This window comes from Mus caroli, unplaced genomic scaffold (assembly GCF_978045245.1).
Source record: "Mus caroli unplaced genomic scaffold, Mus_caroli_1 scaffold_3, whole genome shotgun sequence".
In the NCBI taxonomy this organism is placed as follows: Eukaryota; Metazoa; Chordata; class Mammalia; order Rodentia; family Muridae; genus Mus; species Mus caroli.
In genome coordinates, this window is record NW_028227258.1 from 8461924 (window position 1) to 8485230 (window position 23307).

Here is a 23307-nt window from a genome sequence, read left to right on the forward strand (position 1 = left end):
ATCTTAAATCATATAAAACAAAGTGAACATCTTGATTAAGTGGCAAAATTGAAAATGTACAAATAGTAGTAATACGTTTCACCAAAATATACATTGTAGAATTTCTTCTGGTTGTAAGATTACTATGTAAATTTGGAATGTGTTTTCATTAAACATTTTCCATGAGTATTTATTTATTACTTAGAACTGGAATTATTAGAACTGGGCAGTGATAGCACATGCTTTAATTCCAGCACTTGGGAGGCAGAAGCAGGTGGATTTCTGAGTTTGAGGCCAGCCTGGTCTACAGAGTGAGTTCCAGGACAGCCAGGGCTACACAGAGAAACCCTGTCTCAAAAAAACGAAAAAAAAACCAAAAAAAAACCAACAACAACAAAAAAACCCCAAAAAACCAAAAAACCAAAAAAACCCAAAAAACAAAAAAACCCTGGAATTATATTTAAATTTGCTTTTTTTTAAAAAAAAAAAAAAAAAGAAACTTTACGTGTATGTGTGTTGGTGTACTTGTCTGTATGCATACCATATGCCTTGCAGGCAGACCAGAAGGTGGGGTCAGAGTCCTTGATATTGGACTTCCCCCCCCAAAAAATACTTCATTTATAAAAAACTAAAACTTATTTAATTTTTTTGATATGTATGGAAAGTTAATTTTTCTTCTCCTCAACTATTAAACAAATGATGCCAATTTACTCACTGACCCTGAAGAACACTGGAGTTCAGGTCCTACAACCCATACTGGGAAGTCTACAAAACAAGGTAAAAACAAAATGGACTCTTTCAAAAACATGTGTGTGCACGTGCACGCATGCACACACACTCACACACACAAACACAAACACATTAATTAAACATTGAATTAACATTCCCTTTGAATATGCCTTGTTTTTTAGGAAAACTTGACCTCGAGTTTAGAGATGTCTTGGGTAGTCCAGCCAATGAAGGGAATTATGGATTGATTTTTCATTTGAAGGTCTTAAAAATAAACACAAGAATTTGATTGCCATTGCTGAACCAAGACTTGTATCTAACAGACTGAAAAGTCATGTGGATTTTGCTATGAAATTGAGATTGACGTACAGTTCAAACTGATGTTGAAAGAATCCAAACACCTCCATCTAACTGATTAATTCATATCTGTTTGTGGTAAGCAGACCTTGAGATTCTTTTTTTCTCTTTTCTTTTTTGGAGAGGAAAGAGTTTATTTCATCTTATATCTTACAGTACATTATGAATGGTAGTCAGGACAGAAAATCAAACATGAGCTTGGAGGCAGGCACTGAAGAAGAGGTCATAAAGGAATAGAATTACTATCTTGGGCAGACTCATTTCTTATTCCAGCTGTTCAGAGATGGCACTTACAATAGTAAATCATCAGGCAAGAAAATACTCAGTGATCTTTTGCCTACTAGACAATCTGATGGAGACATTTTCTCAACTGAAGTTTCCCTTTTCAGTTTGACTCCTGTTAGACGATATTTGATTAAAAAAAGAAAGAAAGAAAGAAAGAAAGAAAGAAAGAAAGAAAGAAAGAAAGAAAGGACAAAAGAAAGAAGGAAAGGAAGAGAGATGAAAGGAAAGAAGGAAAGAAGGAAGGAAGGAAAGATTTTCTGAAAGAACAAGCTCCCGATTTGTTGATTCTTTGCGTATTTCTTTTTGTTTCTACTTGGTTGATTTCAGCCCTGAGTTTGATTATTTCCTGCCCTCTACTCCTTTTGGATGTATTTGCTTCTTTTTGTTCTAGAGCTTTCAGGTGTGCTCTTAAGCTGCTAGTATATGCTCTCTTTAGTTTCTTTTTTTTTTCTTTTTAATAGATATTTTCTTCATTTACATTTCAAATACTATCCTGAAAGTCCCCTATGCCCTCCCTTTCTTTTTTGGAGGAATTCAGAGCTATGAGCTTTCCTCTCAGCACTGCTGTCATTGTGTCCCATAAGTTTGGGTATGCTGTGCCTTCATTTTCATTATATTCTAAAAAAACCTTTAATTTCTTTATTTATTTCCTCATTGACCAAGTTATCATTTAGTAGGGCATTGTTCAACTTCCATGTATATGTGGACTTTCTATTTTTGTTGTTATTGAAGATCAGCCTTAGTCTTTGATGATCTGATAGGATGAATGGGATTATTTCAATCTACTTGTATCAATTGAAGAGGATTTTGAGACTGATCATATGGTCAATTTTGAAGAAGGTACCATGAGATGCTGAGAAGATGGTATATTCTTTTGTTTTAAGATGAAAGGTTCTATAGATATCTGTTAAAACCACTTGGTTCATCACTTCTGTTATTTTCCTGTGTCTTTATTTAGTTTGGGTTTCCATGATCTGTCCATTGATGAGCATGGGATGTTGAAGTCTCCCACTATTATTGTGTGCAGTGCAGTGTATGCATTGAGCTTTAGTAAAGTTTCTTTTATGAATGTAGGTGCCCTTGCATTTGGAGCATAAATGTTCAGAATTGAGAATTTTCTTGGTAGACTTTTTGTTTGATGAGTATGAAGTGTTCTTCCTTATCTTTTTTGATAACTTTTGGTTGAAAGTCAATTTTATTCGATATTAGAATGGCTACTCCAGCTTGTTTCTTGGGACCATTTGCTTGGAAAATTGTTTTCCAGCCCTTACTCTAAGGTAGTATCTGTTTTTGATACTGAAGTACATTTCCTGTATGCAGCAAAATGCTGGGTCCTGTTTACATATCCAGTGTTTTAGTCTATGTCTTTTTATTGAGGAATTGAGTCCATGGACGTTAAGAGATATTAAGGAAAAGTGACGGTTGTTTCGTTATTTTTGTTGTTAGAGGTGGAATTATGTTTGTATGACTATAATCTTTTAGATTTATTGAAAGAAGACTACTTTCTTGCTTTTTCTATGGTATGATTTCTCTTCTTGTGTTGGAATATTAATCTTTGTAGGGCTGGATTTGTGGAAAGATATTGTGTAAATTCGGTTTTGTCATAGAACATCTTGGTTTCTCCATCTATGGTAATTGAGAGTTTTGCTGGGTATAGTAGCCTAGGCTGGCATTTGTGCTCTCTTACAGTCTGTATGACATCTTCCCAGGATTTTCTGGCTTTCATATTCTTTGATAAGAAGTCTAGTGTAATTCTGATAGGTCTGCTTTTATATGTTACTTGACCCCTTTCCCTTACTACTTTGAATATTCTTTCTTTGTTTAGTTCATTTGATGTTTTGAATATTATGTGACAGGAGGAATTTCTTCTCTGGTCCAGTCTATTTGGTGTTCTGTAGGCTTCTTATATGTTCATGGGCATCTCTTTCTTTAGGTTAGGGAAGTTTTCGTCCATAATTTTGTTGAAGATATTTACTGATCCTTTAACTTGGGAATCTTCCCTCTCTTCTATACTTATTATTCTTAGGTTTGGTCTTCTCATTGTGTCCTGGATTTCCTGGATCTTTTGGGTTAGGAGCTTTTTGCCTTTTGCACTTTCTTTGACTGTTGTGTCAATGTTTTCTATGGTATCTTCTGCACCTGAGATTCTCTCTTCTATCTCTTGCATTCTGTTGGTTATGCTTGTGTCTATGATCTCTTTCTTAGGTTTTCTTTCTCCAGGGTTGTCTCCCTGTATGATTTCTTTATTGATTCTATTTCCATTTTCAGATTCTAGATAGTTTTCTTCAATTCCTTCACCTTTTTGGTTGTGTTCTCCTGTAATTATTTAAGGGATTGTTGTGTTTCCTCTTTAAAGGCTTCTACTTGTTTACCTGTGTTCCCCTGTATTTCTTTAAGGGAGTTATATTCTTCTTAAAGTCCTCTATCATCATCATGAGATGTGACTTTAAATCTGAGTCTTGCTTTTCTGGTGTGTTGGGGTATCCATGGTTCAATGTGGTGGGAAAATTGGGTTCTGATGATGCCAAGCAGCCTTGGTTTCTGTTACTTATGCTCTTGCCTCTTACCTTTTGGATATCTCTGGTATTAGCTGGTCTTGCTGTCTCTGTGGCTCGTGCCTTCTGCAAGCCTGTGTGTCAGTACTACTGGGAGACCAGTTCTCTCCGGGATGAATTTGGGTATGGATAGTTTTGGCACGAGGTCATTTCCGGGGTGTATACAGAAACCTAAAGGATCCTGTCCCCGGCTATTCCTTGGATCCTGTGTCCTAATAACTCTGGGTTGGTCCCTCTGGGGTCAGAAATTTGAGCAGAAGTGGTGGTGTTACCTGTGCTCACAGGCTTTCAGTGCTCCTGGGAGACCATCTCTCTCCTGGTGGTGTTTGGGTATGGAGATGCTTGGCACAGGATCAGCTCCAAATGCAGATAGAAACCAGAGATTGGCCTTAATGGGTGGTTGTGAGCCACCAAATGTGGGTGCTGGGAAATGAACTCTGGTCTGTGGCAAGAGCAGCAAGTGCTCTTAAGCACTGAACCATCTCTTTACCCCCTGGAGTTAGGCTACAGAAACTAATAGAGAAAAGCTATGCCCTGAGTAGTAAAATTAATATTATGTATTACTGGAAGGCTCATGCAATGTACATACTTATTTTCCTTATTAAAACAATGTAGTTAATGGAGAAATGGCTTGGTGGTTAAGAATATTAGTTCTCAGGGAGGACCAGGTATGGTTTGCAGCACCCATGGTGGCTCACAACCATTTGTAACTACAGTTCCAAGATCTAATGGCCTCTTCTGAACTCTGCCAGCAATAGACACTCAAGTGGTACATGCACATACATGCAGGCAAAACTCTCATACTCATAAAGTAAATAAACCTAAAACATTAAAACAGTATAATTCAAGAATAAGGGGATTACATATTAAAATACAAGTGGAGACCACTGGATATTGTGTGAAAAAGAAAGATTTCTGAAAGCTGAAATTTGGAAGTCGCTTCTGAAAAAATTGGTAGGTTTCACTGGAAAGAGTTGACCAAAACACTCTGTAAGAATAGTAGAGGAAAAAAAGGGTGGGGGGGGGGGGAGGAAATTCACACCTACACACCAGTGGGCTGAAGGGTATCTAGAACTGAGAGGTGTCTTGAATTCTGCCACAAAGCCCAGAAACAGTTTGTATAAAAAGAAGGGTGTTCAAAGTTACCTAATTCAGAGAGAGACTTAATCACTGGTTACCAGCTTCAGTCCTTGGACGACATCCAAGGGGGAAAGCAGTGCACAGTCACTTTCCTGACTTATGTCTCAAGAATACATTTTTCTAGCTGGTGCATGGCAGGTGTTACATGTGAACTTCAATGTAGTTCACACTCTCAGCCACGGCTGCTGCCAGCCATTGGCTTACAGATATCCTAGTTGCCTAGAGACCAGGGAGGACTCTTGCAATCAATAAAGGACACTTCAAAGGACTTTAAGGCACCTGGGATGGCCCTTCTTCGAAGTATGCTGTTCTTCCTTTCCTTTACTTAGTGTTGGAGGTTGTTGGCTGCCTCTTTCAGTCTGAAATTCCAATTTTCTCTCATGAGCATGTCCTTTAGTACATATATACATGTTTAACCCCACTGCGTGTCCTACTTTTCTGCAGATGTAGATTAATAAAATATGAAACTCTGTGGTGAGGTCCTAGGTCACCTCGCCTGCTTTTGTGCTTACTCTGTGTGGTGGTTTGCTTGGCCCATGGAAAGTGATACTATTAGGAAGTGCGGTGTTATTGGAGGTGGTATGTCCTTGTTAGAAGAAGTGTGTCAGAATGCTCAGTCTCTGCCCAGTGTTGACAAGAGCCTCCTCCTGTCTGCCTGAAGAAGCCAGTCTCTTCCTGGGTGCCTTTAAATCAAGATGTAGAGCTCTCAGCTCTTTCTCCAGTACTATGCCTGCCTGGATGCTGCCATGCTTCCTGCCATGATGATAATGGACAGAACCACTGAAACTTTCAGCTGGCCCCAATTAAATGTTGTCCTTTGTAAAAGTTGCCTTGGTCATGGTGTCTCTTCACAGCTACGAAACTCTAACTAAGACACTAACAATCATTAAACAAACTTCATTTCCACCCCTTTTCTGTCCTTGCTTATTGTTTATGCAAATACAGCTATTTATTTGTTATAAAATTTTGTTTTTTCCCAATAATTTATATAATGAAGGATATTTCTTTGTTTAATGGATTTGTTGAGTGTGTCATTTAAATATGTTGGCATTATCAAACATGCTAGATAACGTAAAACAATGATCTAGCATGTCTGCCACACTGAGGTGTTTGTTATGGTTCATGTGACATGGTAGGTTAGAAAACACAAGAGAATAGAATAAAGCACAGTGGGGGCTAGGTTGCATACCTTATTCGTATTTATGTTGATGCCAATAAGAAAAACAAGTTCTGCAAGAAAGAGGCTGCAGCAGAGGTTCTTGTGAATTGTGGTCCTGGTGCTTTGAATTTCACTGAAGAACCAGAAGGTGAAGATGCACATGGCGAGGCAGATCAGGGAGATGATTATTCCGAGTTGAGTGATCCTCGTCAGGATATTATAATCCTTAATTCCCTAAGGGCAAACAGTGACAGAGTGGTTAAGAGGAAGACTTAGTGACGTGTCAAAGGGACTACAATCCCTCATGAACTTCTCAGGGAAGCATTAATCAAAGTGTTCATAAAATGTAAAAATAAAAATGTACATTTAGATGAGAAAAACCTGTACTTAGTATCCAGAGAAATCTGATATAAATCATGTGGCAGGCTAACAGAACTATAATTAGTGATTTTTTTCTCTGAGCATAGTATATATTAGTACATGCCTGAATAATGTTATCACCATCAGTTGCATGGTATTGAAAAGGTAATTCATCATTGTAATGGGAAAATGGTTAATTAAAACAGATTTATCAGTGGTAAGTCCAAGACTTGTGTCTATGAGGTGATTCATCTAAAACACATTAAACAAAGGTAAAAGAAAAACGGGTGTGAGGAGGACCAAAATAGTGCGGTTGAGACTGAAATGGAGATGAGTTGTTTATTTTCACATAAAGAATGGGACTGTTTCCCCCTTCACACAATGGGGAAAATAATCTTTATAATTTATACTACTTCAATCAAATGTATTATGACACCTAATAGACTTCAACATTGTATGGAATTAAATTAGTGACCTGATAAAGAAGCTTAGAACAGCACTGGATGAAGATTAAAACAGAGGTACAAAGAAGGAAATTATATCATCATCATCATCTTTGAGGAAACAGTACTGAAGCAAAATATCCATTACAAGGACATTCGCCATATTTTTATATTTGAAAATCTTTGGGGGTTTTACATTATTAAAGACCTATTAGGTAAAAACGTGCCAAATTTTATTAGGCATCAAAATGATAAAGAGAATGATCTCCAGATACTATGAGAGTAAAATGTGTGAATGGCTATTGAAATATGCAAAATCCAGAGTAATGGAAAGATATTATGTCTTTCATGCAACCTAGTAAAGGTTATGGGTTAAGTAAGTTCTTGATAAGAAATAACCTAAAGATTCCTTATTACACATATCCTAGAAGAGAAGGAAAGAATCAGAGAGCAAACCAAACCAAACCAAACAAAAACTGCAGACTTTTCAATTACATTAACCATACAGTTGACCCAAGGAAAAGAGATAAAAGGATTATTCTTTTCAGTGACACGGGGTAAGAAGAGAAACATTAAGGATGACAAAGGATGGCTGCAGCTCTGTGAACACAAGCACACACTTGGCTTACAATGGAAGAAGTAGAGGACATCAAAATTGCAAAGTGTGTCAGGTGACTACAGCGGCAGGAGGTGTGGGTGTCATTTGTGTGTGTCAGCTCACAGCCCTCTGTTGACCAGCTGCCGTTGTTCATGGCATCGACTGAGTAGTTCCAAAAGGCACACTGTGTCCGGTGCTTATCTGAGAGCTGAAAAACAGATATCCCATCCATGAGACAGAGGAAACCACCAGGAGCAATGCATGGTGGTATGCATTTAAAGCAGCACTGATGGGATTAGAATGACGCCTAATAGGAACACAGAACCAATGCTGATGAATGATGGCATGAGACTTGTTCTTTTGTAGCAGACCTGAAATTCAGATTGCAACGATGCTACATTTTTTTTTCTATTTTACTGAGTTGTGATAATTTTTATCAAGTGACATCATGTATATTTCAAACAAAAAGAGCATTACTAGACATTCATCATCTGTCTTTATTCTGCAAGTACTTATTTGCTATCAAACATTTATTAGCTATATTAAAAAATACAATGCTGACCAAAACAATGTATATTTTTATTTGTCTTATATGCTATTGTAAATAAAAAACATAAAATGAGAAAATCAATGAGAAAGAAGAAAATGAAATGGAAAATAGCTCAAAGAGAGTCTTCCTAGAAAATAATGTCTCCTCATGTGAGTGTGAGTGCATGTGAGTGTGTGTAAGTGTGAAAGTAAGTGAGTGTAAGTATGTGAGTATGAGTATGCAAGTGAGAGAGTTGAGTGTAAGTGTGAAAGTGAGTGAGTGTGTGTAAGTGTGTGCAAGTGAGAGAATAAGTGTATGTGTGAGTATGAGTTTGAGTGTGAGAGTGTGTGAGTGTATGTGTGTGTCTGAGTGTGATAATGTGAGTGTGAGTATGAATTTGGGTGTGAGATTATGTGAGTGTGTGTGAGTGTGAGAGTTAGTATGAGTGTGAGAGTGAGTGTAAGTATGTGTGAGTATGTGTTTGAGTGTGAGTGTGTGAGTTTATATGTGTGTGAGTGTATATGAGTGTGATAGTGTGGTTGGGTGAGTATGAATTTGGGTGTTAGAGTGAGTATGTATGTAAGTGTGATAGTGATTGTGTGAGTATGAGAGTGAGTTAGAGTATGAATGTGAGAGTATGTGTGTGAGTATGAGAGTGAATTTGAGTGAGTGTGAGTGTGAGAGTGAGTTAGAGTATGAATGTGAGAGTATGTGTAAGTGTGTGTATATTTGAGAGTGAGTGTAAGTGTGAGTGCAACCATGTGGCTATTAGAGAGCAGCTTTGAGGAGTCAGTTTTCCCTTCTGTCATGTGATCTACTTCTGAAGGGTATCTTCAGGTTGTGAGATTTGCTCCTGGAGCCGTTTCACACACTCTTAAAGGACAAAATCATATCCTTATAGATATGGGCCTAGAAACTGGCAAAACTAATAATATACTAAAAATAAAAGCAGAATACAGCTTAATTCTAGCACATTGCTCATGTGACTCATTAGTATTGACAAGAAACTTTGAGGAGAACTAGAAATGCAAAATATTTTATAGAAAAGTAGTTGAGTGTTGGGGCTGCAGCTCATTGGTTGAGCACAAGCTTAGAATAGAAAGACATGGCTTCAGTTCCCATCGTTCAGAGGAAGAAAGGATCAAAACTATACAACCCTTTTAGTTTAATTTTCAATGTTGATATTCTCTAAAACTCACATATAGTTAAAGTAACAGCACCATGTTATATCCCAGCTCACTGATTGTACCATCATTTGAAGCAATGCCAGAAAACAACTTACCTTTACATGGCTTAGTGTAAATGTAATTTTTTCAAGTTCATATAATGTGGGTGGGTTTGAGCTAATTGAGGCAGAAATCACTGAAGAAATGACTTTTTCCTTTCCTTCAGAATTATCATTTTGAGTGTCCAGTAAGAAGTTGTCAGATGAGGATAGCAAGGGACCAATGCTCTTATAGCACAGAAATGCAACTACTACATTGCCTGTCAATCAAATAAACGCAGTCAGTGGATTCTCATGCTATGAAACTGTATTAAAGATCTTCAACACAAAAACTCAGTAGACAAACATTATACTCTATGGAAATCATAAAAGCTCAGATTGGAATGTCAGGCAAAATATCCCATGTGTGCGTTAGCATACACATTCATTTCTTACATTCTTGACCTCTGTCAACTATTACAGCATCACACTTTCACAAACTTTGGTTGGAGATAAAGTATTCCTAGACGTATTGACAGCCTGATCCTAACAGAGAGCTGGAGTCTGAGACATGTTCACCCATAGAGAGGTAAGCTTTGAGTCACGTGTCCGTGTGCCAGTGAGTTGGAATTAAAAAGACTGAGAAGAGATTAAGTTGGATCACGCCACTGAGGTCAACTTTGGAATCTCTGCAGTGCTTTCCGTTGAAGGAGACAGAGAAAGCACCCAAGGAGCTGAAGGGTTCTACAGCCCCATAGGAGGAACAACAATCCCCAGAGCTCCCTGGGACTAAACCACCAACCAAAGAAAACGCATGGCAGGACTCATGTTTCTAGCTGCAGATGTAGCAGAGGATGGCCTAGTAGGCCACCAATGGGAGGAGAGGCCTTTGGCCCTGTGAAGGTTTTATGCTCCAGTATAGGGGAATCCCAGGGCCAGGAAGTGGAAGTGGGTGGGTTAGGGAGCAGGGGGATGGGGGAGGACATAGGGGATTTTCGGAGAGAAAACTAGAAAAGGCTATAACATTGAAATGTAAATAAAGAAAATATCTAATAAAAAAATAAAGAAAAGAAAACATTGAGTTCTGTGGAGTCAGAAGAGCCATATTCCACCTTGGCACTATACAAAAGCAGTACCCGGATGCAGCCCAATGCTGCAGCATCACAAACACAAATATCGATAGCATGTTCAGAAAATACCATGGTCACAAAACTGGGTTCCCCCACAACACACGTTCCTTCCATATGATCACGTGATGTATAGTCTCTAAAGTACATTCATCTCTATTCATTTTAGTTGCTGCATGGCCTCATTTAATGTATGTACCTCACAGAACCTTTCTTTGACCTATCAGCTTGGAAGACACCTTTGAAACAAATAGATACTAATCTATGCGATGACAAAACTTGTGTGTCAACACCTGGGGAGGAGGGAACCAAACTGAAGAAATGCTTCTATCAGAGTGACCTGAGAGCATGCCTCTGAGGTCTCGAGTGCTAATTAAGGTAGGAGGGACCAGTCCACCATGGGTGGTGCTACACTGGCCAGGTGGGTCTGGGAGAGGTGAGGAAGCTACACAGGAGCCTGCGAAGGAGCCAACAAGTGGAAGTGGCCAAGCCTCTTCTTGGAAAGGTGCGTGAGTGTGATACAGACAGCCCTCCTTATGACAAGGAATGAGGAGTTGGATCCCCACAGGGCAAGACTTGTGGGGATGTTCTTGCAGAATCTCCAGGCCTTTCCCGAAGGGATTCTTGGTTCACTTTTGCCTTGTATTTGCACTCTTGACGTTGCTAATGCAGTTTTTACTTTCACTTTGTCTGTGACTAACATTTCTTCAAAATCAGAAGAAAAAGAAAGCTAAGGCTGTGATTCCTTCTTGCTTGTCTCTGAGGATTGTGGGAGAAAACAGATCACCACTCCTCTGTTTGTTAATAATGGTGATGTGGTTGAATCAACACAGGGCCCTGATCTGGGTATTTCAGCTAACATCTGGGTATTGTCTTCCAATGGAAGCTTAGTTATGACAACAGTTTGCCCACCATCCTGTTCCAGACAACAGCTAGATGTTTATCAAGAGGTTAGAAATGGTTTGCTGGATTGTTGGTTCAAAGATTTAAAGCAAACATTCAGAGGTGAGCTAAGCACCGGTGAGGAACTGACATAGGTTACTGCTGTGCTGAGATTCCCAGCCATGAGATGAATTAGATCTCCTGATTAGGGTATGGTGAGAAGCCAGGCACCGATAATTAAATCATAATTTCCTGGGTATATAGTCTATCAGCTCTCTATATCTTAACCACAATTTCTACTAACCATAGTCACTTGGTTGAGTACACATGTGCTGAGTTTAATATTAACTGCTTACTGGGGCCATATAGATTATGGGATTCAGAAAACTGCAGGGACTGAGGAGGAGAGGGAAGGAAAACATATGGTGTACACACTGTTGTTAAATGTAGGAAGTATTCCACAGTCCTCCTTTGGGTTCTGAACCCTGCCAGGGCTGGATTCTGGCAAATGAGCAGACCTCTTCCACGATTTCTGTTTAGTTCCTGCCACCAGGTTCTTCCTTGGCTTCTCTTCATGATAGACTGTAACTTGTAAGTCCAATACATTATTTCCTCCTCCCAATTGCTTTTGAGGGCGAGCAAACCGATTGCTTTCCTCCACAACTGCCCCCCCCCCCCAGTTGCAGTGTTATAGAATCCTAAGTAGGACGGTGTGGTGTATCTGAGCTAGTGACATCAAGACTCTTAGAGATGATGACAATGTTCTCTGTCCTTTGACTAGGGCTTGAAGGAAGAACTTTAAACTTCAGAAGCATCAAGCCCACTTGGAGGGATTGTATCTTAGGGGTTATAGGAAGAATTGGTCCCAACTGAAATAAAATGTTGTAAGAAAAGGTGACTTTAAATTGTTTTATTAATTGCTGCACTCTGAAATGATATTTTAAACACCAATTTGTGATTTCGGACAAGGGTTCCCAGAGAAATCTCCAGCCCCTGCCACTGGATTTCCTTGATGAATAAATATCCTATGAGCATCTCTCCTCTACCCCCAGTCAGAATTCTGAACCTGTTTACTTCTGACAATTTCTTGCTAATTTTAGGACTAATTGATCTTTGATCTTCCTTACCAGACTTGAGAGTAAAATGTCCCCCACTAAGTTGTGTTTAGAATGCTTGGTCTCCAGCTGCTGGGGATATCTTGAAGGCTACTGAGTTTTTAGGAGCTGCTACTGGCCTTGGAGGAGTAAGTCAGCAGGCCTGAAGCTCTGAAGGCTACTCTTACTCCCTATACCAGCCTGCTTCCTCACTTCTTGGCAGGTATGGAATTTTCTATCCAGTCCACTTCCCTGTGCCATAAGCTCCTCCAAGCCTTCCGCAGCACAATGGCTGACTTAGATGGGCCCTTCCCTGCCAGATATCCTGTAACTAACACAACAAAACTAAAATATAATGCTCACTCACTAAGAAAATGGGTTGCAGATGCAGACTCATGGGTAAAGAATACATCATTTCATACTGAATTCCATCTGCTCTCATTTCTGCCTTATGATGTTTATGCTTTTTTGTCATCTATATTTTGTTAGTATTAACATAACTTTTTCTAAGAACAAAAAATTTCCTTTCATTCAATTTCTAGAACAAATGTGTAAGTATTTATTTCATGCAAATTACTATGTTAAAGTTCCATATATATATATATATATATATATATATATATATATATAATTGTAATATAAATTATATATGTACATACATTTGTAACACACATATACATCATATACATGTCCATGTATATACCTATACATATGTGTGTGTGTGTGTATATATATATATATATATATATTTGTTAGTATCTATAGATTTTTCCTTAGATTTATTTGTTTCTTTATTTTTTCCTGTGGGAGTTCCAGCAATCATGTCTTTCCTGAGTGATACAAGTCTAACTCTCTAACTAGCATGCTAGATTGCTGGAAAGTATCAGGGAGAAACAAGTTAAGATTTCCCTGCATTTTACATTTCAGGAATAAGTTTTCCAATATGGACTTCTTTAAGAATCTTCCTCCCAAATGCCTTTCTGATCCTTTCTTTTGGGGAATGCTAAAGGTTCTTCTAAGCTGGACGTCTGACTATTATCCCACTTTCACAAGTATTTAAAAGAAAGTATGTAGAATTCCTTAACAGAAGGCTATTATATTTTTATCGTAAAACCATGGTTCAGAGCACTGAATTTTGTTTTGTGACCCCTCCTTGTCCCTATCACAGTTCTAAATTCAGCTTACAAAATAATGTAAAAACCCATCTGTGTCTCTTGATCTCCTCTGAAATCCTACCAATGGTACTGTGTTTCTTTTCTAATGAATTTCAGAAGTGAAATCACATACAGACATCACTGGGAGGTGAGATCAGTTTGTATATTTGCTCTTTCTTTTAAGATTTAACCTTGAGGAAAAGCCATTTTCTCTGTCTGACTTATTGAGATCTGATATTACCCCCTTCAACTGTCCATTTCTGTGTGCCATCATTAAACATAACAAAGCTACCATACAATCAGTCAGCATCTTTCTGAGATTTTAATTCTGTGACAATTTCATCATTTGTCACCATAATAGTTATTTTCAATGTTTTCCATGACTTCTAAACACCATTAAAATTGTCTTTGAAATTTCAACTGTTTAACAGGTTCCGTGAATATATTCATAAATACTATATGTATGCTTCATTGATTACAGTATGGTTTAGCAGCACAAGTGCTAAGGGTTCAGTGGCAATGCATCATGGTTATTTTTCATTTGTTTTGTAACTACATGTTTCTCACTTTGACCAGAAAAATAAAAAACAGTGAGGATAATGAATAGAGAAAGAAAATTCCCAAGCAATGGAAAACAAAATGAACTGAATCTAAACAAAGAAAATGTCACGAGGCTGGCTTGCAGAATGGTCGCTAAAAATAAAGTCTATCTGTTAATAAACCAGTTTTTATGTGTATTTACTGTGTAGTTTTCATTTATATCTGTGATTACCACAGACTCTGGGAAAAGGCCCCAATTCATGCTTACCCTTAGTAATATATCTTTGCCTATGGGAGAACAACTACCACCGAAGTTATGCTATGACCTGCAGAACCTTTCTGTGCACATTGCTCCAAGAGGAGAGGAATGGTAATATAAATTAAAATAGTAAGAATGGGCTTGACCCCAGTTAGGTGACAAGTAAAAGTCTGTTGAGTTGATTTCTTTATTAGCTTCTTCCTTCCTAGTTTTGCTCAAAACTATTTGCTGATAAACATGGGGAGAACTCCGTTAACTTCGTACCTTAGTTCCATTATCTACCAAATGAGATTGTTAAATTAGATAATCACGAAATTGCTTGCTACTAGCATTCTCTGTCTTATTTTTCTCTCTTATTTTTTTTTAAAGCTGCATGACTTAGAGTTTACTATACAAAAGCTGAGGAAGGGTGGATGCAAAGAAAAGACTAAACATATCCCTATCTGCAATCACAAATTTGGTTTCATGATGAAAAACCAGGATATTATTGGTTAAACTTCACCTCTGGTAGTGTTGTCTGAATGAAATCTCAAGTATAAACATAGATAACATGTATATGAAGTTAAATATTTCTATAGGAAATTGCTTGTATATTTGTGAGATAGCCAAGTGCATATCAAGTATGTATTAGAAATCCATGAAGATGCATAAGATGTTCAAACCCTACCAGTTGTGCCATGTGCAGCCTTTCTCCTTGGGGATATTTTCACATAGCCTCCATCCACATTCATGTGGGGGTGAGCATGTTTCATGTGAGTTGAATCAAAAGTAAAAACCTTGAGAGCTGAAATAAGAAAATTAGGTTAACCAATGTAAGTTTTAAATTTAGAGACAATTGCATTGGATACAGTTTCGTTTCAGTTTTGGACAGTACAGCACACAATCTCCCAAAGAATAGAAACCTCGGAATTTTTTTTTTTTCTGTTGACTATTGAGTTCATAGTCTAATCATTACTGAGTTCAAAGAAAAATGAAAATGTTTACACAGGCAAGAGCATCCACATTTAGTTCCTAAAGCAGTGAGGACAGCAGTGTCTTGTAGGTCTGCCTCACCTACAGCCTGTAGGCAGTATTCACCAAGAAAAGCTATAAGTATGGCATCACCCAAAATAGTAACTTAGTTAAAACCTTCAGGGTTTCCCCCCCCCCATTTTTGCAACTGGATTGTTTGTTTCTCAGTGTGAGCTTTGTAGATGACAATGTCTTGCCACAATGTCAAAAAGTTGGAAATACCTGTGAACTATCCACAATGTAAATACGACTTACTGTTGAAAGAAACAGGGACAAGAATTAGATTTTTGAGTAATAGTTTACTTTGGGGGTACATTAGCATGTCCTTTATGCAGAAACAAAGAAGCATAGTATGCCTACATATTAACCTCATCCTTTTCATTCTTAAATTGGGTAAGTAGTGACTGCCAATGAGATGATCGTTCATTCTGTCAATATACTACTGTCTAGCAGGATATCAGCCAAACATATAATATAGACACATAGAATGATTTCTTAATAGAATACTTTGCTTCTTCAGAACTGTTTATAACCATCTTCAACATTAACCCTAACTTTAGTATTTTTTCAGTAAACTACACAGCATATAAAATTGTACTTCATTATTACAATGGCCTCATGTTATCACAAGGCAAAGCATTTCCAAAGAGAAATTTAAAAGTGTTATATCCACAATTTCTAATGTAAATATTGTAGGTTAATGTCAGGAGATCACTGAGTGAGTTTGAGAAGGGAGCTATACCTTCTGCTAATTTTCATGGTAAATCGTTCATGACTAGAAAAGGGGAGGCAATAAAGACAGGGGAACATCAGCCTTTGTACCAGCATGGTTCTTCATTCATAGTGCTCTGGTGATACGAACCAACATTCATTTCTACATTGAAAAACACATCAAGAACTTCTCCTTACTGTCGGGCTTGGTAAATGCTCCTGCTTAGAAGCAGACCTTTTACTCCCATGCCTTACCCATGTCAGTAGAATTCATATCAAACTGAGAATTCTCCTGGATGTTCTGAGCGATCTGTAAGGTGACTAGCTCAGCAGTGTGCATCAGTTTTGTGAGATGAAGTCTTCTGTGATTGGTAGGTAACTGGTCCCACATTTTATGTGTATTCCTTTCAACAAAATTATTGATGGTTTCCCCAAATTCCTATTTAAGGAAAAACAGACCTTTAAAAATATTATTATATCACAGTGAACAGAAATGCAGGAAACAATTTAAGTGTCACCTCCACTGAAGATTAAATACTCACAGTAAGAGTTGAGTTGAAGTGGGCATCCTTGGCTGAAGTGGTGCCGTTCAGGTGGCCTAGTAGTGAGGATGATTCAGTTAGGATCTCTATGTATGTGACTATATCCATCAGAGAGAGCTCAGCCTCAGAATTTTTGTAGATTTCTTGGAGTAAAGTTGTCTGTTCTGTTATGGGTCCAATCTGAGAAAACAGTGAGTTACAGACAGGGAGAATCACATTTCTGTCGGAGGATTTCACACATAAGATTTAAGGGGTCTGGAAGTTGGCTCAGTGAGGAAAGCATTTGATATCTAAGTTTGAGGACCGACCTTCTGATAGCCAGACTCTGTGTAAAAACATTGTGCGTGGTAGTCCACCTGTAATCACAGTCTATACAGGTGGAGACACAAGGTCTCTGGGCAAGCTGTCTATCTAGGAGAGCGCGAGGAGGAGGGAGGTAAAGGGAGAGGGAGAGTAGGAGAGGAAAAGGGAGGGAAAGGGAGAAGGAAAAGGAGAGGGAGGGGAAAAGGGAGGGGGCGAAAGATGGGGAGAGGGAGAGGGAGAGGAAGTGAAGAGGGAAAGGAAGTAAATAGAGAGAGGGAGGGGAGAGGGAGGGGGAGAGAGAGAGGAAAGGGAGAGGAAAAGGGAGAAGGAAAGGGAGAGGAAGGGGAAGAGGGAGTGAAGAGGGAGAGGGAGGAGGAGAGAGAGAGGGAAGGGAGAGGGGGGAAGGAAGGGGAAAGGGAGAGGGAAGAGAGAGGAAGAGGGAGGGGAGAGGAAGGGGGAGGGGGAGGGGAGCCTGTCTCAGTAAGTAAGGTGAAAAGTGATCGAGAAAGTCATACAGCATTAATGTCTGGTCTCCACATGCACATGGCAGTCACATATGTGACACACATACCTGTATATATATCAGACACAAGACCACATGCATTAAAACGCAGAATGAGACATATCAAGTTTGCACAGAGGTTGATTTTCTTGTCTTATGTGAGCAATGTGTTATCAGGTTAAAATGAAATCATGACATGTAGCAATGAAAAAAGAATTTATTTAGAAATAATTCCCAAGTAACTGGGAATTATTGAGTATACTTCAGAGACAAGCAGAGCTCACTTGAAGGGATAATTGAAAAAAATAATTTTGAAAATAACATCCTTATTGCAGCATATATCCTAGTCAGTAAACCCTTCCCAATACTTAGATTTATTAGTTCTTATCAGTTTTGATGTCAAAAGTAAGAAGTTATTAATTAATAATCTGAATCTGGTTATGTTCCACCACAGCGGTCCTTAGCTTTTGATAAAATGGAAGTAGCTTTGCTGAGAGTTCGCTCCAAATGGTGTGATCCCCAGTCTCAGTCGCATAACAACAAGTTTATGAATGTCCTACTTTATTTGCTCTTTGAAGTGCTCACTTTGAAGTACAGAATCTGGTTGCATTAAACGATGTCTCCTTGGAATGTGGTACTGGATCTGAGCCTATGTGTGTTTTTACCATTTTATCCAACAACTTCCTTTCATGTTGAAAATAATTCTCCAATACTTGCAATAATAAAAAAAAGCATAAATTAAGCAGGATAAAGTCTTCTATAATGCTTTGGAAGTTTCGAATTAATTCTATCTGCAATGTAAGTCATACTTACATGGCTGTGTGAAAACAGTTTCAGTTCTACAGGAGGTCCAACTGCTGATCTTTTTGAGTAGAACTTTGGTAGCACTTTCTAACTGAGATCAAAATGTCAAAATAAAATATATTTCAACCTAAAGTGTCTACTTACTCTTTTTAAAGTTTTATTAATGTTTGCAGCGATGCAGGCATGCTCTAAGTGGCAATTTGAATTCATGCTTTCTGCAGAAAAAGAAAACACATTCCACAGTGAGTCTACAAACCATTTTTCCTAAGCTGATCGTGTTGACTTGGATGATTTGGTTCATTTAAACATTAAAAATGCATCCTTTAACATTCGAGAATCCATCTGAGTTCCAGAATATATAATGTATCACTGAAAATGGAAGAAAGTAGTTGAAGGAAGAAGGAATGAATGTGAGCTGCATTCAATGTGGTGCACCCATTTCCACTAAGCAAAAAGAACACACCTTTCTTAATCATTGGCACTTCACAAACGTGTCATAAATATTTTATCTAGTTTAAGATTGAAGGCTATACGTTACCTTGGCAGTAAGAGCCATCATTAGGTGTGAACTGTGACTTCCCCTTGGAGGTCTGATAACCTTCCCTGCAGAAGCAGCTGAAGCCCCCGTTCACGTTTTCACACACAGCATGATCTCCGCAGACAGAAGACTCGCTGCACTCATCTATATCTGCAAATATTTCAGAAGCAATTTCTCACATTAGTGTTCTTCTACTCGTTTGCTTCCTCATAACAATATTACATGTGGCTAGTGATTTCACACCAAAACACAAGATATAGGAGAGCAGGGGAAATCCCATCATGTGGGGAAAGAGAGAACAAACCGGCTGCATGCATTTCTTAACTCTAATTTGGCCAATCCAGTTTGGCAGAGTATTGAAAATGTTATTCATGGGCCGTACTCTCAAATTGTTTTCTGAGTAGCATGATTCATCAACAAAGTCAGCAAATCTATTCCCATCATCTAAGATGTAACAGTTAGTTCTAATTTAATAAAGACTCATTTTTCAAAGTGCACTTAAAATTATTTGCCTGCTAGTCTTAGGCTGAACTGATGATAACTCAGTTTAAAGGAATCTGGAGGAGAAAGATGGGCCCATTTTCTCTTTGAAGCTTCATTTCTGGGTGTGATTTAACTGAAAACTAAGGTCCAGCACATTATGTGATTCAACTCTCTTAAGATTTATTACGATTGATTACTTTTGTTCATATTACATTTGGACTATGATTCTAATATGCAATCATCATAGTTGAGTATGGATGAAGTAATAAATTGCACAGAATTAAGTCAGAAATTCTTAGTAGCTATATATTGACACTGTAATAAAGGTGCTGGGTTTTTAGGCTCACATCATTTATATTCTTAATTTAAAATTTTACACACTGCAGTGAAATGTGCCTTCAAGTTATAAATACAATATAAATATGCTGCCAGGTTGGGGAATGATTCCAAGGAACTGAATAGTCCAGATCATTACCTTAAATTAATGTGTGTGTGTGTGTGTGTGTGTGTGTGTTGAGCCCAGCTCTGGCATCTTAGAAACACTTTCTATTAGATTAATGAATGAACCTGCAATTTTAATTTACAATTTGATTATTAAAATAACAAAATGGCATGGTACCATTTTACCAGAATAAAAAGGAAGGGGGCTATTAAAGTCTAATTTAAAATGTCATCAGGCTGTTGTCTTAAATTCAGCTGTTCCCAATTTTTCATTTAAAAATACAACAGGAAAATGTGGAATTCAAAGCACAGAAAAGAAAGTCAGTACAGAGCCTTGTGCTCTGTTCTTGAAGACCTTTACATTAGCTAGAGTGGTGGTGGTACTAGATTATAAGGAACATTACCAGGGTGAAAGGCTAGAAAATCCCTCTCCTGATTTTGTCTACATATCTATGGTGTGCATTATCTAGAAACTCAAGCACACAGCCTCTAAAAGAACACTCTCATTTATTTTTCCTTTGTAGGCCCAGAGACTATCATTCTACAGAGATTAATCCTATACTGACGAATAATGGAAAAAGCTACAGAGTCTTGACTCATGGATCGAAGGAACCACCCAGAGTTTTGACTCATGGATCGAAGGAACCACCAATCCGTGCATTCCAAGCTACATAGAAGGTAGGAAGAACAAGACAAGAGAGAAGATAAAGTCAACCAGGTGGGGAATGTGGGGTTCAAGCCATAGAGTCTTTTTTAATCTTGTGATAAGACAAACTTCTCACAATGCTGGTCTAGAGTTCATTATGTAACCCTTGATGGCATGACTATCGTTTGGCCATAGTCTTCCAAGTTCAGTGATTGCAGGCCGGCAGCCATGACTGTCACCAAGGAGCCCCATCCTCTCCCAGTGATGCGTTAGAAGCACATATTGCACTCAAATAGCAAAGCAGCCCAAATGGGGCTGTGTGCAGACCCATTAAACACCACAGACAGTTCAAATTATTTCATGGGTGGGCAGTTAACACATTCTTTCTCTATCAGTATTTTGTCATGTTAGAGGTGTCCATTCTACAAGAAATTGATTTCCTTAAACGTGCAACATTATCATGAGCTTTATCTAAAACCGACCTGCAAGCAATGTAAGAACATTCCTCTGTAAACTCAACTCTCTCCATCCTGCGGTGCAGGGGCTTTTAAATCCACATGGTGGTTATGTCTAATGATCACATTTTCTTCCTATGTCTCTTCAATACTGTCTTGGGTTTCTTTTTATTTAAAAAATATTCATTCTTAGAACAATTTATAGATTTATACTTTGATCATACCCATTCCACTCCACTTCTCACCAAGACTCTCCTTCATGTTTCTCTCCCTGCGCCTCAGTCTCTCATCTCTCTCTCCCTCTACCCTTCTTTCACATATTTTAGCCTATGCATTCAATTGGTGCTGCTATGCTTGTCTGTATAGATGTGGACCATTCCACTGGAACTTGAGGAACCTATCAGGGGGCCATACTCCTAAGGAAGAGTCACTCTTCACCTCCAGCAGCCATCAACTACCAACAGCTTCTTCCACAGAAGTCAGGCCTGGAGACCCTCTGTGATCCACGGTCGAATTTTAAACTAGTTATTTTTGCAGTGATCTTGTGTAAGAAACCAGAGGTGCTGTGAGTTTGTATATGCAGCAGTTATGTCATGTCCAGAGGACATTACGCAGCACCAGAGCCTATTCTTTGATGATGTCATACATGAACATGTTCTTTGATGATGTCATACATAAGCCTGTTCTTTGATGATGTCATATGCTCTCATCCTGATTTCTCATCCACCCATCTGATCCCACTCCCTGCCCTCTTCCCATACACTTCCCATTTTACTATCAATCTCCTCTCCTTGTTTTTGATTTCCTTCGTGACCTTTTCTTTCTTTAACCTTGGCTTGTTTATCATTGGGAGTATGCCTCATTGATACTCTACAAACATGCCATAAATATTTTATCTAGTTTAAGATTGAAGGCTATAAGTTACCTTGGCAGTAAGAGCCATCATTAGGTGTGAACTGTGACTTCCCTGTGGCAGTCTGATAACCTTCCCTGCAGAAGCAGCTGAAGCCCCCGTTCACGTTTTCACACACAGCATGATCTCCGCAGACAGAAGACTCGCTGCACTCATCTATATCTGCAAATATTTCAGAAGCAATTTCTCACATTAGTGTTCTTCTACTCGTTTGCTTCCTCATAACAATATTACACGTGGTTAGTGATTTCACACCAACAAATACAAGAAAGTGTGGAGCAGTCCCTGGAGCTCACTGACGAACAGTTTCCTAGTCATGACACCCCTGAGGACAATGGCTCGCCTTCCCTCATTAGCTGTCCTCTGCCAGCAGCTTCCCAAGGGAGGGCTGGACCCCATGGTGCCTTCCCTCTGTTCACAACTGAATGTGGATGAGTCTGGTCTTGTGAAGACCTTAAGTAGTAAATCAAACTTCTGTGAGTTCATAGGCACCATGGCCACAGGAATCTTCATTCTAATTGATAGCCTCTCACCTATGTCCTCCCAGATGGCTGCCATCCTATCACCAAATAGGGCATGTCAGCTCCCGAATATATAAACTGGCAATATCATAGTCTAATAATGCTAACTACAATAATGTAGTGTAGTAGTGTCCTGGGCTATTAGCTTTCAAGAGTAAGCTCATGAAAAGTTTTTATATTTAGCACTAAGAGTTTATGAAATAATGTCAGCTATCCTCTGAAACTAATACTTCTTGAACTTTAGTCTGATGTATATATTTAGCTATACATTTCAATCAAAGGTGGATATGCGTCCATGCAGCATTGCTCAGATGTGTATGTCGAGGACTGCTTTCTTGGTGAGAGCTCATTGCTGAGGCAAGCTGATTGATGACCTCCTCTCAGCAGCCATTTGTGGCTTCTCACTTAGAGGCAGGACTTTTCATGATTTTCCTCATCCGCCTTGATGTGTCAACTGGTGATGTCATTATGTATGTCTTGTTCTGGCAATCATACTGTTGAGATTTTATGGGTGCAGTTTCTCTGTAGTGTCTAGAGGACATTCACTAGTAGCAGACACCCTAATCTTGTGGCTCTTACAATCACACTGACACACAATGGTTACATACATATAACATATAACACGCATATAAACGCAATCACATATATTATTATTATTGTTACACATATATGACAGGAAATTAACTAAGACTAAGTTTGGGTGAGAGTCAAGGTGGGGACTCAGAAGCGTTACAAAGGGACAAGTGGCATTGGTGCAATGCTTACACATGGCGTTCCCAAAAAACAAAAAAATGAGAACACATAATGGAGTTGAATATGATAAAAATACATTGCATACATTGAGAAAAAGGTCATAACGACAGCTTATTATTGTTAGTAGTTGGTATGTATTAGATTAATAAAAATGTAAATGTCCTTTAAAAAATCAGAAGTGCGTTACTGAATTTGATATTGTTGCTCTATGCTTTCCAGGAGGAAGTGCTCGAGATAACACAGTAATGGTAGGTGCTAGTCCACATAGAATGTCTGAGCAGTTAGAGGAA

At 38.5% G+C, this 23307-nt stretch overlaps 1 protein-coding gene across 1 annotated transcript in view; it reads right to left on the reverse strand.

Moving 5' to 3' along the window:
• The window catches only part of Adgrl4 (adhesion G protein-coupled receptor L4), a 104107-nt gene that overhangs the window by 27785 nt on the left and 53015 nt on the right, over positions 1-23307 (reverse strand). Inside the window, exons 3-11 of the mRNA XM_021158255.3 lie at positions 21756-21905; positions 18806-18955; positions 18412-18482; positions 16659-16838; positions 16372-16555; positions 15062-15178; positions 9417-9619; positions 7637-7813; positions 6235-6438 (exon numbers count right to left, since the gene is read on the reverse strand). Coding sequence (XP_021013914.1) covers positions 6235-6438; positions 7637-7813; positions 9417-9619; positions 15062-15178; positions 16372-16555; positions 16659-16838; positions 18412-18482; positions 18806-18955; positions 21756-21905 — 1436 coding nt within the window. The remainder of the gene's footprint in view (positions 1-6234; positions 6439-7636; positions 7814-9416; positions 9620-15061; positions 15179-16371; positions 16556-16658; positions 16839-18411; positions 18483-18805; positions 18956-21755; positions 21906-23307) is intronic.